Consider the following 22,139-nt stretch of genomic DNA (forward strand, 5'->3'; position numbering starts at 1 on the left):
CAAAAAAAAAAAAAAACGGACCAATAGATGAAGCAGAAATCATTTACCTATGGGGATCTGGCAAGTTGCCTTCCTACCACCAATCAAATGGGTTTTATTAACCGTAATGATTGTAGTGGCGCAACCCTTACATTTCAGCATCATAAAAGGTACACACCAATGCAGGTTTTTCTATAGATGTTGTCCTAACAGGCAAGCAGGGACAACGTAAAAAATAGCAGCTAAATAAATTGTAATTGTTGCCCATTACAAGTTCACATTGCGCTAATGAAGTTGATCATATATCAGAATGCCAGAAACTGTACCCTACACAGGACCCCCCCCCAAAAAAAAAAAAAAAATTAAAGAGGGCACAAAATGGTTAATTAATACAGAGCCACTTGAACATATGTCCAGAGAATCGACAAGCATCGTTGACATTGAAAACTCATCAGTGAAGTTATCTGATGATAAGTGTGATGTTCCTCGCTTGTCACCTGTTCAAAGCATTGAGTAAATGAATCCACCATATCATATTTATTAGTTAGACATACTTTATTTAAGGCAGTAAATCAGTGTTGTTTTTTCTCTTCTAGCGATAGAAACTATTTAAAAAAAGTTAACATTTTGTTATGAGATCTGGGTCTAATAGTGAACATAATGATATCTATACCTTAAAGATGGCAAGAAATGAAAATTAGAGTAAAATCACAAGTAGTTTGACTGTGGTAAAGGCAGAGTAGTGATACATCATTTTCTTTTAGCTGAAACTTACAGAAAAAAAAAATCATTTCCAAACATTGAAACAATTGTTTTTATGCTAAATCAGAAACATTTAAGGTACATGCTTTCAAGTCCTACTACTCTCAATAGAAGAAGCACATGGTTGGTAGTGATGACTCAGAGCAGTAGTTTGTCCAATATTTTGTGCAGCTACTCTGAATATTCTTCTGTCAGATTTTACGTCTATCTTCTGCTCTTTCTCAACATAATTCTGCTGCTCTGGGTTCAAAACCCCTTCTGCTGTCAGATAGTGGAAACAGTTCAGCCTCTGAAGACCCGCTTTTGCTCATTAAACATTGCAAAAAAAATTATAAAGTTAAGTTTGGGAAAAAATGTGAAAGAATCTCCCAGCCTGGCAAGCCACCTTAAGGACATTGAGGAGATGGGGGTTGAGAGTCTGGTCTGGGGTGGGGGTGGGGGGACCATTAGGACACTGACGAGATGGGGTTGAGAGTCTGGTCTGTTGGGCGGGGTTAACCATTAGTACACTGACGAGATGGGGGGGTTGAGAGTCTGGTCTGTGGGGTAACCATTAGGACACTGACAAGATGGGGGGGTTGAGAGTCTGGTCTGTGGGGTAACCATTAGGACACTGAAGAGATGGGGTTGAGAGTCTGGTCTGGGGAGGGGGGTAACCATTAGGACACTGAAGAGATGGGGTTGAGAGGAGAGCCCATTTGTGTCAGCACTTTATCCAGCCACTGCAGAGGGCCGTGAAGATGAACTTCTATCCAACAGGGGGTACTGGTGACATCTTGTCGGTGATACTCAGCTCCCCAGCCCTGTTGGGGGGGAGAGAGAGAGAGAAAGTTAAAGCTGGGTCATATTCACAAAAGGAAGTAAATGGTCAGAAAAGGAGTGAAACAGCAAATTGTCCAATAAGAAATCCTAATTTTCCATTGCACAATGTTGTGCTACAATGTGCCCTAATGTTATTCTCAACACTGCAGATTTGCCCTCAATGAAATTAAGTTAATTGTAATTTCCACAAAAACTTATTTGTTGTTGTTGAATCAATGGCCAAGATGATAAAAACAGTGAATTGTACATAGTACTGAAACTAGTAGAAACGTTCAAATCAAAATGTAATTGTATATCACCTTTACAAAGCTCATTCGGATGGTGCACATCTTGGTCAGTTCATAGACAGCCTCAAAGCCATGGTTCACAGACTGGGCCAGTAGCTGAGCAAATTCCTGGTTGTTAAAGATCTTCAGGCTGCAGCCACTAGGGATCTTACACACCGTGGTGGGGTGGAAACCATGATGATAGTTACAGTTACGACTCTGAACGAAGATACTGGTGTCACTCAGACACTCTGCATACACCTCACCTCCTACGTAGTACAGGTGGACCCCTGAGGAGAGAAAGAACGAGAGTTACAACTCTGAACAAAGATACTGGTGTCACTCAGACTATCTATATATATATATATATATTTTACTGTTAGCGCCAGAACTTTAGCTAGGTGTCATTACTCTACTGGTGGAGCTAGAAACACCTAGCTAAATCTCTGGCGCCAACAGTAATAAAACGTAAATGAAGAAATGCATGATTCAACAGAATATCATGCATGTTTTTCACCATTCCTTCCCCACACTTTCCCTGAACCTCATATCGACTTTAAACGAATCTATTCATCTCAATGTGTTGCCCTGCTTACCTTTGCCGATGTGGCGGCGTGTGTTCTCTATGGTCGAGTTGCGGTTGACGTTGGAGAGCAACCCCAGGCAGAAGCGGTTCTTGTTGTTGGAGGGGTCGGTGAAGCCGTCCACCAGGACGCTGGTAGAAGAAGCATGGTACGCCTCACCCACTCTGTTGTTCAACTCATAGTACACAATACTGCACCAGTGGCTCGGTTCCTCGTACTCCACTGGCTGCACATCTACAGGGACAAGGTGGAGAGGTCGTTCAACACAGTATGACACCAGTGGCCAGGTTTCTCATACTCCACATCTACAGGGAGAAGGTGGAGAGGTCGTTCAACACAGTACAACACCAGTGACCCAGGTTTCTCATACTCCACATCTACAGGGACAAGGTGGAGAGGTCGTTCAACACAGTACAACACCAGTGGCCAGGTTTCTCATACTCCACATCTACAGGGACAAGGTGGAGAGGTCGTTCAACACAGTACAACACCAGTGGCCAGGTTTCTCATACTCCACATCTACAGGGGTCCTTCTGTGTTGTAAAGGAAACGGGATGCGTCATCTTGAAAATGTACAATTTAATTTGATCAATTCATGAACGACGTGGTGCATTTGTTGTGCCCATGGTTCCTACTCTCGCGACGATTACACCTAACGAGGCCAATGAAATCCACACCTCGCTGGGAGCCCAGCCTCGCACAGGTGACAAGCGTGAGGCTCATATTCATTAATTATTATGTGAAACACAAACGAGTCGCGCTATTTTGAAAACACACTGGAAAACGAGCCAGTCTTCCGTTGCGCCAACTAAACTGTCCCTTAGTGGTAGAGAGTGCTCACCCTCTGAAGGTTTGTGATTAGGAAACATGAGAACCAAACAATTAGTTCTCTTTAGAATTGCTTGGCCTGGCTATAGCAATAAGTAAGATGGCTAACGCGATCGAAATGACAAAGCCTAATGTAGCAGGAACAATTTTCACCTGCATTGTAGAGCATTTAAAAAGGGAAGGAATTAGAAGATGTTACGTCTCTATTCAAGGCGAATATGCATTGTTCTTATGCCCTCTCCTGGTATGACCTGGTACTGATCTTGTGTCAACTTCACCAGTCGCCACCATATTTGAGTTCTCTTTCATTTATGATTATGGCAAAGATGGTACATAGTAAAAGCTCAATACCTGTGATATCAGTTTATTTGTATAAATTAGCACAACAACAAAAAAGCTAAACCGTTTTTGCTTTGTCATTATGGGCTAGTGTGTAGATCGAATACACGTTAGAATAAGGCTGTAATGTTAAATGTGGTCTGAATACTTTCTGAAGGCTCTGCATGTCTCGGCGCATGCTCAGGCTGCCCTCGCTCCAATCAGTTCGTTGCGGAGAGTAGGGCACAGCTGGCACTGTTCCCTTACTAGTCCGCGGTGCAGGTTCTCTTGACAATCGTGTAGCATTCTTTAGGGGGCTTGGTGTTCCCGATAGTCACTTCCTCTCCTGGGTGCCCGTACCTCAGCTGAGTCTAAGTTGAGGGATGCGGCGATGGTTTGGGTTGTTGGTCTGGTCGCAGCTCTTGTGAGATCCGTCATCGGTTATGAGAGGCTACTCAAAGAGAGAGGGCAACCAGGTTCTGTGAGTATCCCCCCACCACCTGCCTTGGTTAAGCACCGCTTGACTCCTCCCAGAAGGGTCCGGGTCCAACCTCTGATCCGGTCCTACGTAGATACCAAGCTAGCTAACAAGCGTTGCATAGCGTGCTAGCCAGTTTAGCCAACTTGCTGAGGCGAGCTAGTTACTGCTAGCTATTCCGGCTTCCTAATGGTGAAATTGCTAGGTTAGCCCACTTGTCTAGTATACGGTAAAAAAAACAAAAAAAACAAGTATATATATATTTTTTAATCACCTGGTTATTCTAAATGGACCATGCTGCAGTCAAATAGAATAGCTAACCTAGCTTAGAATCCTTATCAGGGCTAACATCAGCTAGCATGCATAACAGCTAGCATGCATAACAGCCAGCATGCATAACAGCTAGCATGCCACAGATAAACGAGTTCGAGACCTCTACATGCTATCCATACACCCTTCCTGTACTCAGTTCGCCCCGGGAGACTAAGGTGTCCAAATGCAGCCTTCGACACAAGTCACGGTTATGTCCTTAGCTTTGAGCAATTTTCTTTTCCCACGGCCCTCCTTCTGAAGAGCAACAGAGGTTGCATGCCCTGTGTCTGGTGCAAGATTTATGCACGTACATTGAAGGGACCCAAGACATACTGTTGTGACCAGCTTTTGGGGTCTGTTATGCTAATCCAGCTGGCGGCAGGGCGCTCCTTAAGCAGCGTTTCTCCGACTGGATTGTGGGGGGCCATTTCCTAGTCATACAGCAGCAAAAGGTTAAAGGTCACCTAGCGGTGTGTGTGTCCACTCCACCAGGAGTCTGGCAGCGTCTCGGGTGGTTGTTTAAAGAGTTGGGCATCACCACACACGTCCTCAAGGTTATCGCCTGAATATCACTGCCCTTCAGTGTAGCCCAGTGTGCTTACGACTGGGAAAGGTCATTAAGGAGCACTCAGTGTGCTCAATACCCAGACTGCCACATCTGGTTGGGTCGGGTATGGATGGTTCGTCATGGGCCGTTTCATTTAGTATCTGTTGGGGTCGGCTTGGGGAGAGATGATATATTTCTCCAAGGTATGTTGTAGCGAAGTTAACCGACAGAGATGATATATTTCACCAAGGTATGTTGTAGCGAAGTTAACCGACAGAGATGATATATTTCTCCAAGGTATGTTGTAGCGAAGTTAACCGACAGAGATGATATATTTCACCAAGGTATGTTGTAGCGAAGTTAACTGCCTGAAAGGGTACAAAACGTTATGACTGTAACTAATGTTCCCTGAAGGAGGGAAACGAGAGACAACACTTGTTTGGCCATGAGACCCATTTCTGGGCTCTGGGGAAGAACGGTATTAAATTGAAAGAATTCATCCGAGCCACTTATCACCTGTGGAAGGAGGGGCTTCCAGTGAGGCGTGGATTTCATTGGCCTTGTCATGAGTGATTGAAGATCCTTCAACAGAAGTCGCAAGAGTATGACGTACCTCGTTTCCCCTTCCTTCAGGGAACAGTAGTTAGTCATAACGTAACGATTTCAATTTGTATTGACTGCTGTGTGATCAGGACGACTCAGACAATTAGGATGAATCAGTTCCAATGAATTTAAAAATTTTATTTTTAATTTTACCTTTATTTAACCAGGCAAGTCAGTTAAGAACACATTCTTATTTTCAATGACGGCCTGGGAACAGTGGGTTAACTGCCTGTTCAGGGGCAGAACGACAGATTTGTACCTTGTCAGCTCGGGGGTTTGAACTCGCAACCTTCCGGTTACTAGTCCAACACTCTAACCACTAGGCTACCCTGCCGCCTCTACACTCTTGGCTACCTGCCGCCTCTACACTCTAACCAAGGCTACCCTTCTACACTCTAACCACTAGGCTAATACACTCTAACCACTAGGCTACCCTGCCGCCTCTACACTCTAACCACTAGGCTACCCTGCCGCCTCTACACTTAACCACTAGGCTACCCTGCCGCCTCTACACTCTAACCACTAGGCTACCCTGCCGCCTCTACACTCTAAACTAGGCTACCCTGCCGCCTCTACACTCTAACCACTAGGCTACCCTGCCGCCTCTACACTCTAAACTAGGCTACCCTGCCGCCTCTACACTCTAAAGGCTACCCAGCTAGGGCCGCCTACACTCTAAAGGCTACCCTGCCGCCTCTACACTCTAACCACTAGGCTACCCTGGCCTCTACACTCTAACCACTAGGCTACCCTGCCGCCTCTACACTCTAACCACTAGGCTACCCTGCCGCCTCTACACTCTAACCACTAGGCTACCCTGCCGTAACCACTAGGCTACCCTCACCCCTACACTCTAACCACTAGGCTACCATGTTAACCACTGGCCTCTACACTCTAACCAAGGCTACCCTGCTGCACTCTAACCACTAGGCTGGCCTCTACACTCTAACCACTGCTACCCTGCCACCTCTACACTCTAACCACTAGGCTACCTGCCGCCCCGAATGACGGATAATGTCCGAAAGCAGGAATTCCTGTGATCAGGAAAAAAATGTAAAAAATAAATCAGCCCATGTTAAATAAAGTGTAAAGTCCCGACTCCTCACCCCCACTAGGCATGTTCCTGGGCCCGCTGCTGCTGGTCTCCATGGACCCCTCCTGTCCCATCTGCTCGTCAGGGGGCATGTAAGCCGGGGGTGGGGTATCAGCTGGAAGGGAAGACCACAATGGACAGATAGTTAGGAGACCAGCTGCTGCAGATGACAAATGTCTGTCCACACACTTACAGCGGACGGACACATACACAAGAAGAATCGAACGCATGCATGTCCACAGTCAAATTAAATTTTATTTGTCACATACACATGGTTAGATGTTAATGCGAGTGTAGTGAAATGCTTGTGCTTCCAGCTCCGACAATGCAGTATTTACCAACAAGTAATCTAACTAACAATTCCAAAACGAATATCTTATACACAGAGTAAGGAGATAAAGAATATGTACATAAAGATATATGAATGAGTGATGGTGCAGAGCAGCATAGGCAAGATACAGTAGATGGTATCGAGTACAGTATATACATATGAGATGAGTATGTAAACAAAGTGGCATAGTTAAAGTGGCTAGTGATACATGTATTACATAAGGATGCAGTAGATGATAGAGTACAGTATATACGTATACATATGAGATGAATAATGTAGGGTATGTAAACATTATATTAGGCAGCATTGTTTAAAGTGGCTAGTGATATATTTTACATTTTTCCCATCAATTCCCATTATTGAAGTGGCTGGAGTTGAGTCAGTGTGTTGGCAGCAGCCACTCAATGTTAGTGGTTGCTGTTTAACAGTCTGATGGCCTTGAGATAGAAGCTGTTTTTCAGTCTCTTGGTCCCAGCTTTGATGCAGCTGTACTGACCTTGCCTTCTGGATGATAGCGGGGTGAACAGGCAGTGGCTCGGGTGGGTGTTGTCCTTGATGATCTATATGGCCTTCCTGTAACATCGGGTGGTGTAGGTGTCCTGGAGGGCAGGTAGTTTGCCCCCGGTGATGCGTTGTGCAGACCTCACTACCCTCTGGAGAGCCTTAGGGTTGTGGGCGGAGCAGTTGCCGTACCAGGCGGTGATACAGCCCGCCAGGATGCTCTTGATTGTGCATCTGTAGAAGTTTGTGAGTGTTTTTGGTGACAAGCCGAATTTCTTCAGCCTCCTGAGGTTGAAGAGGCGCTGCTGCGCCTTCTTCACGATGCTGTCTGTGTGAGTGGACCAATTTAGTTTGTCTGTGATGTGTATGCCGAGGAACTTAAAACTTGCTACCCTCTCCACTACTGTTCCATCGATGTGGATAGGGGGGTGTTCCCTCTGCTGTTTCCTGAAGTCCACAATCATCTCCTTAGTTTTGTTGACGTTGAGTGTGAGGTTATTGTCCTGACACCACACTCCGAGGGCCCTCACCTCCTCCCTGTAGGCCGTCTCGTCGTTGTTGGTAATCAAGCCTACCACTGTTGTGTCGTCCGCAAACTTGATGATTGAGTTGGAGGCGTGCGTTGCCGCGCAGTCGTGGGTGAACAGGGAGTACAGGAGAGGGCTCAGAACGCACCCTTGTGGGGCCCCAGTGTTGAGGATCAGCGGGGTGGAGATGTTGCCTACCCTCACCACCTGGGGGCGGCCCGTCAGGAAGTCCAGTACCCAGTTGCACAGGGCGGGGTCGAGACCCAGGGTCTCGAGCTTGATGACGAGCTTGGAGGGTACTATGGTGTTAAATGCCGAGCTGTAGTCGATGAACAGCATTCTCACATAGGTATTCCTCTTGTCCAGATGGGTTAGGGCAGTGTGCAGTGTGGTTGAGATTGCGTTGTCTGTGGACCTATTTGGGCGGTAAGCAAATTGGAGTGGGTCTAGGGTGTCAGGTAGGGTGGAGGTGATATGGTCCTTGACTAGTCTCTCAAAGCACTTCATGATGACGGAAGTGAGTGCTACGGGGCGGTAGTCGTTTAGCTCAGTTACCTTAGCTTTCTTGGGAACAGGAACAATGGTGGCCTTCTTGAAGCATGTGGGAACAGCAGACTGGTATAGGGATTGATTGAATATGTCCGTAAACACACCGGCCAGCTGGTCTGCGCATGCTCTGAGGGCGCGGCTGGGGATGCCGTCTGGGCCTGCAGCCTTGCGAGGGTTAACACGTTTAAATGTTTTATTCACCTCGGCTGCAGTGAAGGAGAGACCGCATGTTTCCGTTGCAGGCCGTGTCAGTGGCACTGTATTGTCCTCAAAGCGGGCAAAAAAAGTTATTTAGTCTGCCTGGGAGCAAGACATCCTGGTCCATGACTGAGCTGGATTTCATCTTGTAGTCCGTGATTGACTGTAAACCCTGCCACATACCTCGTGTCTGAGCCGTTGAATTGAGATTCTACTTTGTCTCTATACTGACGCTTAGCTTGTTTGATAGCCTTACGGAGGGAATAGCTGCACTGTTTGTATTCGGTCATGTTACCAGTCACCTTGCTCTGATTAAAAGCAGTGGTTCGCGCTTTCAGTTTCACGCAAATGCTGCCATCAATCCACGGTTTCTGGTTAGGGAATGTTTTAATCGTTGCTATGGGAACGACATCTTCAACGCACGTTCCAATGAACTCGCACATCGAATCAGCGTATCCGTCAATGTTGTTGTCTGACGCAATACGAAACATATCCCAGTCCACGTGATGGAAGCAGTCTTGGAGTGTGGAATCAGCTTGGTCGGACCAGCGTTGGACAGACCTCAGCGTGGGAGCTTCTTGTTTTAGTTTCTGTCTGTAGGCAGGGATCAGAAAAATGGAGTCGTGGTCAGCTTTTCCGAAGGGGGGCGGGGCAGGGCCTTATATGCGTCGCGGAAGTTAGAATAACAGTGATGATCCAAGGTTTTGCCAGCCCTGGTGGCGCAATCGATATGCTGATACATTTTAGGGAGTCTTGTTTTCAGATTAGCCTTGTTAAAATCCCCAGCAACAATGAATGCAGCCTCAGGATGTATGGATTCCAGTTTGCAAAGAGTCAAATAAAGTTCGTTCAGAGCCATAGTTTCCTAGGAACGCGAAGCGAGGCGGCCATCTCTGTCGGCGCCGAATGTTGAGGAACACACACACACTCCGGCAACTCCCAAGAGGAGTGAAAACCCAGCCACCAACACAGGATCTTTCTCTACCCGGAAACAGGTGTCGGGTTTCACACACATCCGTCACATGGAACACTAATGTGTGGCTCTATGGACAGTCCCATTTGTTTTGTATTACACAAGCACTTATGGAGGACAGAAATGGAGAAAAATGGGGCGTGGGTGGGGACAATTGGTAATGTTTTTTTTTTTATGAGAAGGCTAATCTTCCTACAGACCAAACTTTTACAGGTTACCACCTTGCTTAGAGGGTGGCCAGATTTTTCTTGAGATGTATGATTATTTCTGAAAAAAATAACACACTGCTTTTCCTCCCGTCACACCACATAGAAGTGATAGCACTGCAGTGGTTCATACCGGAGGGGGGGGGGGGGGGATTCAACACAGAAGTGATAGCACTGCAGTGGTTCATACCCGGGGGGGGCAATTCAACACAGAAGTGATAGCACTGCAGTGGTTCTGTACTACCATTTAACTTCTACTTCATTACATTTCTAAAGAAAATGTACATTCTCCCTGACACCCAAAAGTACTCGTTACATTTTGAATGCTTAGCAGGACAAACGGTCCAACTCACACTAAGCAGAACATCCCTGGTCATCTGCCTCTGATCTGGAGGACTCACTCAACACAAATTATTTGTTTTTAAAATGGTGTTTGAGTATGACCCTGGTTATCTGTAAAAAATAAAAAAATAAAAAAAAAATAAATAAAAAGTAGTGTGCCCTCTTAAATTATCCGTACTTTTACTTTTGATACTTAAGTATATTTAAAACCCAGATACTTTTACTCAAGTAGGAGCATGGAGTATAGTTTCCACCACTGCATAGAAGTGAAAGCACTGCAGTGATTCAGACCTGGGGGGGGGCAATTTAACCCTCTTTCCCACACTGCCATTCTGCCTGACCACAACGGCCCATGTCTCTGTTGTGGATAAGTGCAGCAGCAAAAGTCACTGGCTGGGGATATATTCACCAGAACAGGAGGTCAGACCCCACGCTGTGTCCAGAGATGGGTGCACTGACTGGCTCTCACCAGTCACCCTGATGCAGACCGTCGGTATACACTTCAGACTGTCCCCCTGGCTGGCAGAAGACCCTGGTTCATATCAGAAATGGTTAGAAAAAATCAAACCAAATTGTTCTCCACAGATTTCTAATTCCATTTTCATCAGAAAAAAAGGGGGGGGGGGGGGAGAAGTTGTTTTAAATGGCAATCTTACTTGCCTTTTACATTTTCACATAGAGGCCAAAGGCAGTGAGACCAGGTGACGTGGACAGTACATCATTAAGGCCAAAGGCAGTGAGACCAGGTGATGTGGACAGTACATCATTAAGGCCAAAGGCAGTGAGACCAGGTGATGTGGACAGTACATCATTAAGGCCAAAGGCAGTGAGAGACCAGGTGACGTGGACAGTACATCATTAAGGCCAAAGGCAGTGAGACCAGGTGACGTGGACAGTACATCATTAAGGTCAAAGGCAGTGAGACCAGGTGATGTGGACAGTACATCATTAAGGCCAAAGGCAGTGAGAACAGGTGACGTGGACAGTACATCATTAAGGCCAAAGGCAGTGAGACCAGGTGACGTGGACAGTACATCAGAGGCCAAAGGCAGTGTGAGACCAGGTGACGTGGACAGTACATCATTAAGGCCAAAGGCAGTGAGAGACCAGGTGACGTGGACAGTACATCATTAAGGCAAAAGGCAGTGAGAGCAGGTGACGTGGACAGTACATCATTAAGGCCAAAGGCAGTGAGAGACCAGGTGACGTGGACAGTACATCATTAAGGCAAAAGGCAGTGAGAGCAGGTGACGTGGACAGTACATCATTAAGGCCAAAGGCAGTGAGAGACCAGGTGACGTGGACAGTACATCATTAAGGCCAAAGGCAGTGAGACCAGGTGACGTGTACCAGAGGCCAAAGGCAGTGTGAGACCAGGTGACATGGACAGGACATCATTAAGGCCAAAGGCAGTGTGAGACCAGGTGACGTGGACAGTACATCAGAGGCCAAAGGCAGTGAGAGACCAGGTGACGTGGACAGTACATCATTAAGGCCAAAGGCAGTGAGACCAGGTGACGTGTACCAGAGGCCAAAGGCAGTGTGAGACCAGGTGACATGGACAGGACATCATTAAGGCCAAAGGCAGTGTGAGACCAGGTGACGTGGACAGGACATCATTAAGGCCAAAGGCAGTGAGACCAGGTGACGTGTACCACAGAGGCCAAAGGCAGTGTGAGACCAGGTGACGTGGACAGTACATCACAGAGGCCAAAGGCAGTGTGAGACCAGGTGACGTGGACAGTACATCATTAAGGCCAAAAGCAGTGAGACCAGGTGACGTGGACAGTACATCAGAGGCCAAAGGCAGTGAGAGACCAGGTGACGTGTGCCACAGAGGCCAAAGGCAGTGAGACCAGGTGACGTGGACAGTACATCATTAAGGCCAAAGGCAGTGAGACCAGGTGACGTGGACAGTACATCATTAAGGCCAAAGGCAGTGAGACCAGGTGACGTGGACAGTACATCATTAAGGCCAAAGGCAGTGAGACCAGGTGACGTGTACAAGTGTGAAAACCCAGTGTGAATACATAACATATGCTGTTAGCCTATTATATTGTAATCAATAAACACATGATAAAGGATAGGAGTGAATACTGACATTACCTGGAAGCTGGAAGGGGCTGGAGGGCCCGGAGCTGGCAGGAGAGTTGGGGTAGGTGCCCACCCCTCCGCTGGAGGCTGGGGAGGGAGGGTAAGGGGAGTTGGGGGAGATTGGGAAGGAGGAGCTACTGCCCCCACTGTGCTGCTGGAAGGACTCTGGGAAGGTGGCGTTCACGGGCATGTGGGGCTCGTTGTGAGTCATGTTCCTGAACTGGACCAGGAGGCTGTGTTGGGGGTTGAACTCACTGTGGCGAGGCACCAACACCGGAGGCAGCACTGGTGGAAAAGAGATTTTTTAAATAAATATACATATTGATTTGTAGCGCCTTTTATATTAAACAATTTAAAAGACCTTGGGACACAGGTGTTTAATTTGAAACCAGTGAAAACAAAAAAGGTACTACACACTAATAAAGGAATATTCACATGACCCCGTTGTCGTCGGGGGCTGTGGTGCATGTTGTCAATAACAGTTGTCCCCCCCCCATTTAATTCTAAAAACATGCTAATATGATGCAGATTCTACTGATCAGACCATCTGTAACTGCGCTCTGCTCCACCCACGACATGTGACTGACAGCTTTGTTTTAACCAATCCAAGAGCAGATATCATGTCACTCAGCCGAGACACAACACATTCATCTCTAGGGTAGCAGCCAGAATGGCCCCATATTGTTATGGAAGAAAATCACCTTGAGACATATTTCTTGGAAATTAAAAAAAAAAAAAATAGTACAAGTAGTCAAGGATTCAGTACTCTCCTTCAATTGGTCAAGAATGTAGTACTCTTATTTCAATTGGTTAAATGGTAACTTAAGTCAGATTCTCCTTACTGTGTACATGTTCAGTCCCTGCAGAAGGACGTGCACAACAGCCACAAAGCCATCACGTATAGGCTAGGTCTTTCAATGCATCAGATCAATACTATAGTAGGAACGAACATGACTTAGATGCCAGTATGTACTAGCTACAAGCTAGTGGTTACGTACCTGGGCTCTCTACTCTCTTGTAGTGGTAGGGGTTAATGCAGACCTCCTTCTGCTTGGAGCCAAAGGGGTATTCACACACCTCCAGAGGCTTGAGCTCGTGGTGAGACTGTAGGTCGGGCCACCTCCACACTCTGCAGTAGATAACGTGGGGGAGACCCTTCCTGTGAGAAACCTGGAGACGACCGTCCAGAGACCGAGGGATGGTCACACACTTACCTGGCAGGGCAGGAGAGAGACGGGTTTTAGGGAAAGGTTTGAAAATATCTGGACCAAGTATGATTGCTGCTATAAAGTCATCTAGCAGACTCTCTCATCCAAAGAGACAGTGTCTCTCTCACACCTGGCCTGGGCCAAGTATGATGCTGCACACGGTACACTAGAGAGCCATCATCGTCTCAGTGGGTTTTGTCCAACATGTCTCTGGACCCACTCACTGGTCACAGTCATACTCTGGACCTAGTTTTGTCCCATGGAATAAATGTTGTGGATCTTAATGTTTTTCCTCATAATTCTGGAATATCGGACCACCATTTTATTACGTTTGCAATTGCAACAAATAAACTGCTCAGACCCCAACCAAGGAACACCAAAAGGCGTGCTATAAATTCACAGACAACACAAAGATTCCTTGATGTCCTTCCAGATTCCCTCTGTCTACCCAAGGACATCAGAGGACAAAAATCAGTTAACCACTTAACTGAGGAACTCAATTTAACCTTGTGCAAAACCCCAGATGCAGTTGCACCCCTAAAAACTAAAAACATTTCACAGATAATACCCGAGCTCTGAAGCTTCCAGAAAATTGGAATGGAAATGGCGCCACACCAAACTGGAAGTCTTCCGTCTAGCTTGGAAAGACCGTACCGTGCAGTACCGAAGAGCCCTTACTGCTGCTCGATCATGCTATTTTTCTAACTTAATTGAGGAAAATAAGAACAATCCGAAATTCCTTTTTGATACTGTCGCAAAGCTAACTAAAAAGCAGCATTCCCCAAGAGAGGATGGCTTTCACTTCAGCAGTGATAAATTCATGAACTTCTTTGAGGAAAAGATTATGATTATTAGAAAGCAAATTACGGACTCCTCTTCAAATCTGCATATTCCTTCAAAGCTCAGTTGTCCTGAGTCTGCACAACTCTGCCAGGACCTAGGATCAAGAGAGACGCTCAAGTGTTTTAGTACTATATCTCGACACAATGATGAAAATAATCATGGCCTCTAAACCTTCAAGCTGCATACTGGACCCTATTCCAACTAAACAACTGAAAGAGCTGCTTCCTGTGCTTGGCCCTCCTATGTTGAACATAATAAACGGCTCTCTATCCACCGGATGTGTACCAAACTCACTAAAAGTGCCAGTAATAAAGCCTCTCTTGAAAAAAACAAACCTTGACCCAGAAAATATAAAAAACTATCAGCCTATATCGAATCTTAAATTCCTCTCAACATTTTTAGAAAAGGCTGTTGCGCAGCAACTCACTGCCTTCCTGAAGACAAACAATGTATACGAAATGCTTCAGTCTGGTTTTAGACCCCATCATAGCACTGAGACTGCACTTGTGAAGGTGGTAAATGACCTTTTAATGGCATCAGACCGAAGCTCTGAATCTGTCCTCGTGCTCCTAGACCTTAGTGCTGCTTTTGATACCGTCGATCACCACATTCTTTTGGAGAGATTGGAAACCCAAATTGGCCTACACGGACAAGTTCTGGCCTGGTTTGGATCTTATCTGTCGGAAAGATATCAGTTTGTCTCTGTGAATGGTTTGTCCTCTGACAAATCAACTGTAAATTTCGGTGTTCCTCAAGGTTCTGTTTTAGGACCACTATATATTGTACCTCTTGGGGATGTCATTCGAAAACATAATGTTAACTTTCACTGATATGCGGATGACACACAGCTGTACATTTCAATTAAACATGGTGAAGCCAAAATTGCCCTCGCTAGAAGCATGTGTTTCAGACATAAGGAAGTGGATGGCTGCAAACTTTCTACTTTTAAACTCGGACAAAACAGAGATGCTTGTTCTAGGTCCCAAGAAACAAAGAGATATTCTGTTGAATCTGACAATTAATCTTAATGGTTGTACAGTAGTCTCAAATAAAACTGAAGGACCTCGGCGTTACTCTGGACCCTGATCTATCATTTGAAGAAAATATCAAGACCATTTCAAGGACAGCTTTTTTTCCATCTACGTAACATTGCAAATTCAGAAACTTTGTCCAAAAATGATACAGAAAAATGTATCCATGCTTTTGTCACTTCTAGGTTAGACTACTGCAATGCTCTACTTTCCGGCTACCCGGATAAAGCACTAAATAAACTTCAGTTAGTGCTAAATACGGCTGCCAGAATCCTGACTAGAACCAAAAAAAAAATAATCATATTACTCCAGTGCTAGCCTCCCTACACTGGCTTCCTGTCAAGGCAAGGGCTGATTTCAAGGTTTTACTGCTAACCTACAAAGCATTACATGGGCTTGCTCCTACCTATCTCTCTGATTTGGTCCTGCCGTACATACCTACACGTACGCTACAGTCACAAGACGCAGGCCTCCTAATTGTCCCTAGAATTTCTAAGCAAACAGCTGGAGGCAGGGCTTTCTCCTATAGCTCCATTTTTATGGAATGGTCTGCCTACCCATGTAAGAGACGCAAACTCGGTCTCAACCTTTAAGTCTTTACTGAAGACTCATCTCTTCAGTGGGTCATATGATTGAGTGTAGTCTGGCCCAAGAGTGGGAAGGTGAACGGAAAGGCTCTGGAGCAACGAACCGCCCTTGCTGTCTCTGCCTAGCCGGTTCCCCTCTTTCCACTGGGATTCTCTGCCTCTAACCCTATTACAGGGGCTGAGTCATTGGCTTACAGGGGGTATTTCATACTGTCCCTGGGAGTGGTGCGTCACTTGAGTGGGTTGAGTCACTGATGTGATCTTCCTATCTGGGTTAGCGCCCATCCCTTGGGTTGTGCCGTGGCGGAGATCTTTGTGGGCTATACTTGGCCTTGTCTCAGGATGGTAAGTTGGTGGTTGAAGATATCCCTCTAGTGGTGTGGGGGCTGTGCTTTGGCAAATTGGGTGGGGTTATATCCTTACTGTTTGGCCCTGTCCAGGGGTGTCCTCAGATGGGGCCAGTGTCTCCTGACCCCTCCTGTCTCAGCCTCCAGTATTTATGCTGCAGTAGTTTGTGTCGGGGGGCAAGGGTCAGTTTGTTATATCTGGAGTACTTCTCCTGTCCTATTCGGTGTCCTGTGTGAATTTAAGTGTGCTCTCTAATTCTCTCTTTCTCTCTCAGAGGACCTGAGCCCTAGGACCATGCCTTAGGACCACCTGACATGATGACTCCTTGCTGTCCCCAGTCCATCTGGCCGTGCTGCTGCTCCAGTTTCAACTGTTCTGCCTTATTATTATTGGACCATGCTGGTCATTTATGAACATTTGAACATCTTGGCCATGTTCTGTTATAATCTCCACCCGGCACAGCCAGAAGAGGACTGGCCACCCCACATAGCCTGGTTCCTCTCAAGGTTTCTTCCTAGGTTTTGGCCTTTCTAGGGAGTTTTACCTAGCCACCGTGCTTCTACACTTGCATTGCTTGCTGTTTGGGGTTTTAGGCTGGGTTTCTGTACAGCACTTTGAGATATGAGCTGATGTATGAAAAAAATTGATAAAATTGGATTTTATTTGATGACTACAGACAGGGACACTCACTGGGCTGTCCTGGGCTGCTGAGGGCTTTCTCCAGGTCCTCCATGGCTCCCTTCTTCTTCTTCAGTTTCTTGACCAGAGCGTCAACAGCCTTCTCAGCCCATTTCTCCTCCTCGTCCCCCTGCTTCCACCCCAGCAGACGCTTCACAGCTGGACTGGTGAAGGAGAAGAGGCTGGACATAGAGGTCATGGTGCTGCTGTCTGTGGTGAGAGGGAGAAATTTACCAGAAAGTTAGGTGATTGACGAGTCCTCTTTTTGGATCACAGTCAACAGGGAGGGAGAATGTTTGTGTGTGTGTGTGTGTGTGTGTGTGTGTGTGGTGGTAGGGGGGGGTGGGTGGAGAGAGGAGGCTTAGCCTTGCACACCAAGGACAGGAAATAGAGGCAGGACGCAGGCAGGACACAGCTGCTCAGGAAAGGAAAGCCTGCCGTGAGGTGGGATGTACCCTGGCACTGGGTCACAACCAACCCCACTGAGGGGAGTGCAGTTTGGGGAACAAGTCCAGCTGAGATCCCCCCCCTCTCTGGGACACAACAGCCCAGAGGATTTACAAATGTAGCTCGTCAATAGGCAGATATAAAATAGGGGGGGGGGAAAGGACCTATTCGCTCCTCTTCTCCCTCTCTCTTTCTGAGTCTCTGGTTTAGTCCATATGTGGTCTAGTGTAGAACCTGGGGGGGGAAGATTAGCAGCTGTTAGAAATATATTGCAAAACAGAATCCTCAGGTTAGGTGACATGGGACGATAACAGCATTACCATACACCTTAGTGGGGCGGCAGGGTAGCCTAGTGGTTAGAGCGTTGGACTAGTAACCGGAAGGTTGCAAGTTCAAATCCCCGAGCTGACAAGGTACAAATCTGTCGTTCTGCCCCTGAACAGGCAGTTAACCCACTGTTCCTAGGCCATCATTGAAAATAAGAATGTGTTCTTAACTGACTAGCCTGGTTAAATAAAGGTAACATCAAAAATTTAAAAAATTTAATTAAATCGCGGGCAAGGAAACAAAACAAAGTGTAACTTCTTTAGGAAAACAGACCTAATGTCGGAAACGTCGACCTGGCCAAGGCTTTCGACTCTGTCAATCACTGCATTCTTATCGGCAGCCAAGTTTCTCAAAATGACTGCCTCGCCTGGTTCATCAACTACTTCTCAGATCAAGTTCAGTGTGTCAAATCGGAGGGCCTGTTGTCCGAACCTCTGGCAGTCTCTATGGGGGTGCCACAGGATTCAATTCTCAGGCCGACTCTCTTCTCTGTACACATCAATGATGTCGCTCTTGCTGCTGGTGAGTCTCTGTGCAGACGACACCATTCTGTATACTTCTGGCCCTTCTATTAACAAACGCCCAGACAAGCTTCAATGCCATACAACTCTCCTTCCGTGGCCTCCAACTGCTCTTAAAATGCAAGTAAAACTAAATGCATGCTCTTCAACCGATTGCTGCCCGTACCTGCCCACCCGGCTAGCATCACTATTCTGACTTAGAATACGTGGACAACTACCTAGGTGTCTGGTTAGACTGTAAACTCTCATTCAGCATCTCCAATCCAAAATTAAATCTAGTCGGCTTCCTATTTCACAATAAAGCCTCCTTCACTCATGCTGCCAAACATACCCTTGTTAAACTGACTATCCTACCGATCCTTGACTTGAGGCTATTTTGTAAATGACATCGCCAACACTCTACTCAGCAAATTGGATGCAGTCTATCACAGTACCATCTGTTTTGTCACCAAAGCCCCATATACTACCCACCACTGTGACCTGTATGCCCTCGTTGGCTGGCCCTCGCGTCATAGTCGGCACCGAACTCATTGGCTCCATGTCATCTATAAGTCTCTGCTATGTAAAGCCCCGCCTTATCTCAGCTCCACTGGTCACCATAGCAGCACCCACCCGTAGCACACGCTCCAGCAGGTACATTTCACTGGTCACCTCCAAAAACTATTCCTTTCTTTGGCCTTCTTTCCTTCCAGTTCTCTGCTGCCAATGACTGGAACGATTGTAAAAAAATAAATAAAAATACCTGAAGCCTTATATATATATATATATATATTTTTTTTTAACCTTTATTTAACCAGGCAAGTCAGTTAAGAACAAATTCTTATTTTCAATGACGGCCTGGGAACAGTGGGTTAACTGCCTGTTCAGGGCAGAACGACAGATTTTGTACCTTGTCAGCTCGGGGGTTTGAACTCTCAACCTTCCGGTTACTAGTCCAACGCTCTAACCACTAGGCTACACTGCCGCCCCAACATATATCTCCCTCTAACTTTAAGCATCAGCTGTCAGAGCAGCTCACAGATCACTGCACATAGCCCATCCAACTACCTCATCCACATATTGTATTTTTTGTTTTGTTTTTGCTCCTTTGCACCCCAGTAACTCTACTTGCACATTCATCTTCTGCACATCTACCACTAGTGTTTAATAGCTAAATTGTAATTAATTCGCCACTACTGCCTATTTATTGCCTTACCTCATTTCCACACACTGTTTTTAGACTTTTCTATTGTGTTGTTGACTGGATGTTTGTTTATTCCATGTGTTACTCTTGTTGGTGTCTCACTGCTTTGCTTAATCTTGGCCAGGTCACAGTTGTACTGCTTTGCTTAATCTTGGCCAGGTCGCAGTTGTCCTCAACTGGCCTACCTGGTCAATATAAAATAAATAAAAGCAATGGTTCCCAAACTGTGGGGCGAGTCACCTTGTTTTTAAAAAGGAACTCAGTCTGGCTTGAAACTTACTCTTGAAGTCATAATAGTAAAATGCACAAGGTGCCATTTCAAAACTGGGTAGCGCATCATCCGTTCCTTTTGTCATGCTGGTCATTGCATACTTCAGAGAGCTTTTTATAAAACTGTCAAATGCTAATAAATTGTTGTACTTTTTTTTGTCACTCAAATATCACAAATACACCGAATTGTATAGAATTGCAAGAAAATGTGCTTTAAAAACAGCAACATTTTCTTTGTGCCCCTTGACTAAATGCGTAGAACAGCAGGAAATAAGCTTTGAAACCTGCTAAAGTCTCCCAACCAACAAGAGGGGTGGGAACTGTTTGTGTCATGAACAGTGCTTGTTGCCATAGAAATAGACTTGGAGCATGCAGGAGGTGGGGAGGGGCTTGAGTGAAAATGTTTGGAAAACCCTGATCTAGAGTCACATGTATTTATCTACCACGCTATAGCACACAATATTTCACATACAGCAGGTTTTTAAAAGACCAAATAGTTTGGTATGCTTGAGATAGTTATCTAAGCAACAGACCCACAAAGCCCCAATCTGGGCGATGTATGGACGGGATAGACAGCCTGACGGACAGACAGATCTCTGGGTAGACAGACAGGAAAATCAGTAGACAGACTTCTGGGTGGACAGGCAGGGGAAAACCGGCCGATAGACACGCAGACATATCTGGGTGGACAGAGACCGAAAGACGACAAACACAGGCATGGCCGAACAGCTGTTGAAAACAGCCCTAGCAGAGGATGTGAGGTCACTGAAAGCTGTTTCCTCTCCCATCCTTTCCCATCATATCCCTCCCTTACGGCACACAGCTGTTCAACAGCACCAGGCAGTTTACCCCTTCATTGGTACAATAGGGAAAAAGCACTAATTGAGCTCTATAGGTAATACAATACACTACACTTCAGTCACCACAGGAAAAATAAATGAGCTTTGCACGTGTCATGATTAAGTGAGATGACAGTGCATACAAGGAAAACAAAAATGTAGAAGAGACTAGGTAGGCCATTTACTGACTCCAAAGATGCACATAGGCCTGTTTCATCCACAAAGATACGGACAACTAGCCTTTAAAGCTAGGTAGGAAAGCAAGCTCTCGAGACACAGCCTCACCAAATAATATGCTGGTTTCTGTGAGGCTGTAATGCCATGTGACCGATGACAGCGATGCAATAACTGTAATGACAGGAAACGTGCACAGATCCCCAGAGTCCAGCAACTGATCACATCACACCTCAGTATTTTCCTGCAAAGCAGGGTCAGGAAGCAACAAACAATGTGCATGTTGAGACAATTCTGACATGGCATGCTCTGGCTACAGGGTGAAAGTGACAAATGGAGAAGACAAAGGATGATTCAGGGAACTAAACATGAGATGTCTCCCCATCCAAGGTGATACTCAAGAGGATTATTGCCTAATTGCCAAATGGATGATCATTTGACACCAGAAACCCACACTGACATCTTCACTGCAGGATGATAAATCAAAAACGAACTTACTTGACCCATTATCACAACCATTATACCACTGAAGCTTGAAACCAGCACAAAAGCCATGTCCCAATGCCCATATAAACGTAACTAGTTACACTGAACAACGTGACAGATGTAACTTCCAAGGTACACAACATGACATGCCTAACTTAACTCGAAAGCATTGGTACCTAAAATTCCACTTGATGTTTATACACATAGTTAGCTAGCTATGTATTTTGTGTGAGATAGCTACATACACAATTCATAGATATGTGATTAGTCATGGCTATGAAGAGTGGAAAATATTTATAAAATAAAAACTCATCCAATTTCGCTAACGTGAACTTAGCTAACTACGTTTTGTTCAGCTAAGCTTAGCCAAGTAGCGTTCGCTTGCTCAGCTCAACACGCTACATGTTCATTAACTAACTTAGCTAGCCTGTTTGGTTACCGTTGTTGAACCGAATTGATGTTTACAAATCAAAAACGTTATTCGTGTGGTTATACATGGTTGACGTTAACACGTCCTATTTTGACCACAAATCTCGTTTTTTTTATCCCACTCGAAGTCTAGCTAGCTACCTCTTCCCCTCTCCAGATAACTTTTGCAATCCCTTCTCTAGCTAACTGGCTAGCTACAACAACCCCCCCCCATCTGAAAAACTACCCAAGCCTAACTTCACCGATTAAAAACTTGGTCATTTCCTATTGGAAACATGCTTATCTAGTAGATAAAACTATAGTTTTTCCGTCGCATACCTTTGAATAATTGAGTCAGGCTGGTCGCTTCCTTATTAATTTCTCTCTATTTAAAGCAGTCCGACATGGAGTTGTGTTTTTTAATTTCCGACTTGTTTCCCGACTCCTCCGTCCTGGCGTCACGCCTGGGAGGCGGA

General features: G+C 45.8%; 1 protein-coding gene across 3 annotated transcripts; it reads right to left on the bottom strand.

Annotated features, from left to right (window-relative positions):
* Positions 1-503: 503 nt before the first annotated feature.
* Positions 504-22,139, bottom strand: LOC135545467 (mothers against decapentaplegic homolog 5). Of its 3 annotated transcripts, none has more exons than XM_064973097.1 (9): positions 22,003-22,139; positions 17,620-17,689; positions 17,021-17,218; positions 13,312-13,527; positions 12,326-12,598; positions 6,606-6,707; positions 2,426-2,647; positions 1,863-2,119; positions 504-1,544 (listed from the first exon to the last, which is right to left on the bottom strand). In XM_064973097.1, the coding sequence occupies exons 3-9, from the start codon at positions 17,205-17,207 to the stop codon at positions 1,401-1,403; spliced, it is 1,401 nt and encodes a 466-aa protein (XP_064829169.1). In that variant the 5' UTR covers positions 17,208-17,218; positions 17,620-17,689; positions 22,003-22,139; the 3' UTR covers positions 504-1,400. The 3 variants fall into 3 exon arrangements, with proteins under 3 accessions (XP_064829169.1, XP_064829171.1, XP_064829170.1); XM_064973099.1 differs by lacking the exon at positions 22,003-22,139 and adding an exon at positions 19,499-19,656; XM_064973098.1 differs by lacking the exons at positions 17,620-17,689; positions 22,003-22,139 and adding an exon at positions 17,384-17,505.

The sequence above is a fragment of the Oncorhynchus masou genome, chromosome 9, assembly GCF_036934945.1.
Source record: "Oncorhynchus masou masou isolate Uvic2021 chromosome 9, UVic_Omas_1.1, whole genome shotgun sequence".
Classification (NCBI taxonomy): Eukaryota; Metazoa; Chordata; class Actinopteri; order Salmoniformes; family Salmonidae; genus Oncorhynchus; species Oncorhynchus masou.

Coding starts and splice junctions, on each gene's coding strand:
- LOC135545467 (XM_064973097.1), bottom strand. CDS start 17,207: ATGACCTCTATGTCCAGCCTCTTCTCCTTCACCAGTCCAGCTGTGAAG. Junction 2,120..2,425: donor ACGCCGCCACATCGGCAAAG/GTAAGCAGGGCA, acceptor TTCTCTCCTCAG/GGGTCCACCTGTACTACGTA. Junction 1,545..1,862: donor TCCGAATGAGCTTTGTAAAG/GTGATATACAAT, acceptor CCCCCCCAACAG/GGCTGGGGAGCTGAGTATCA.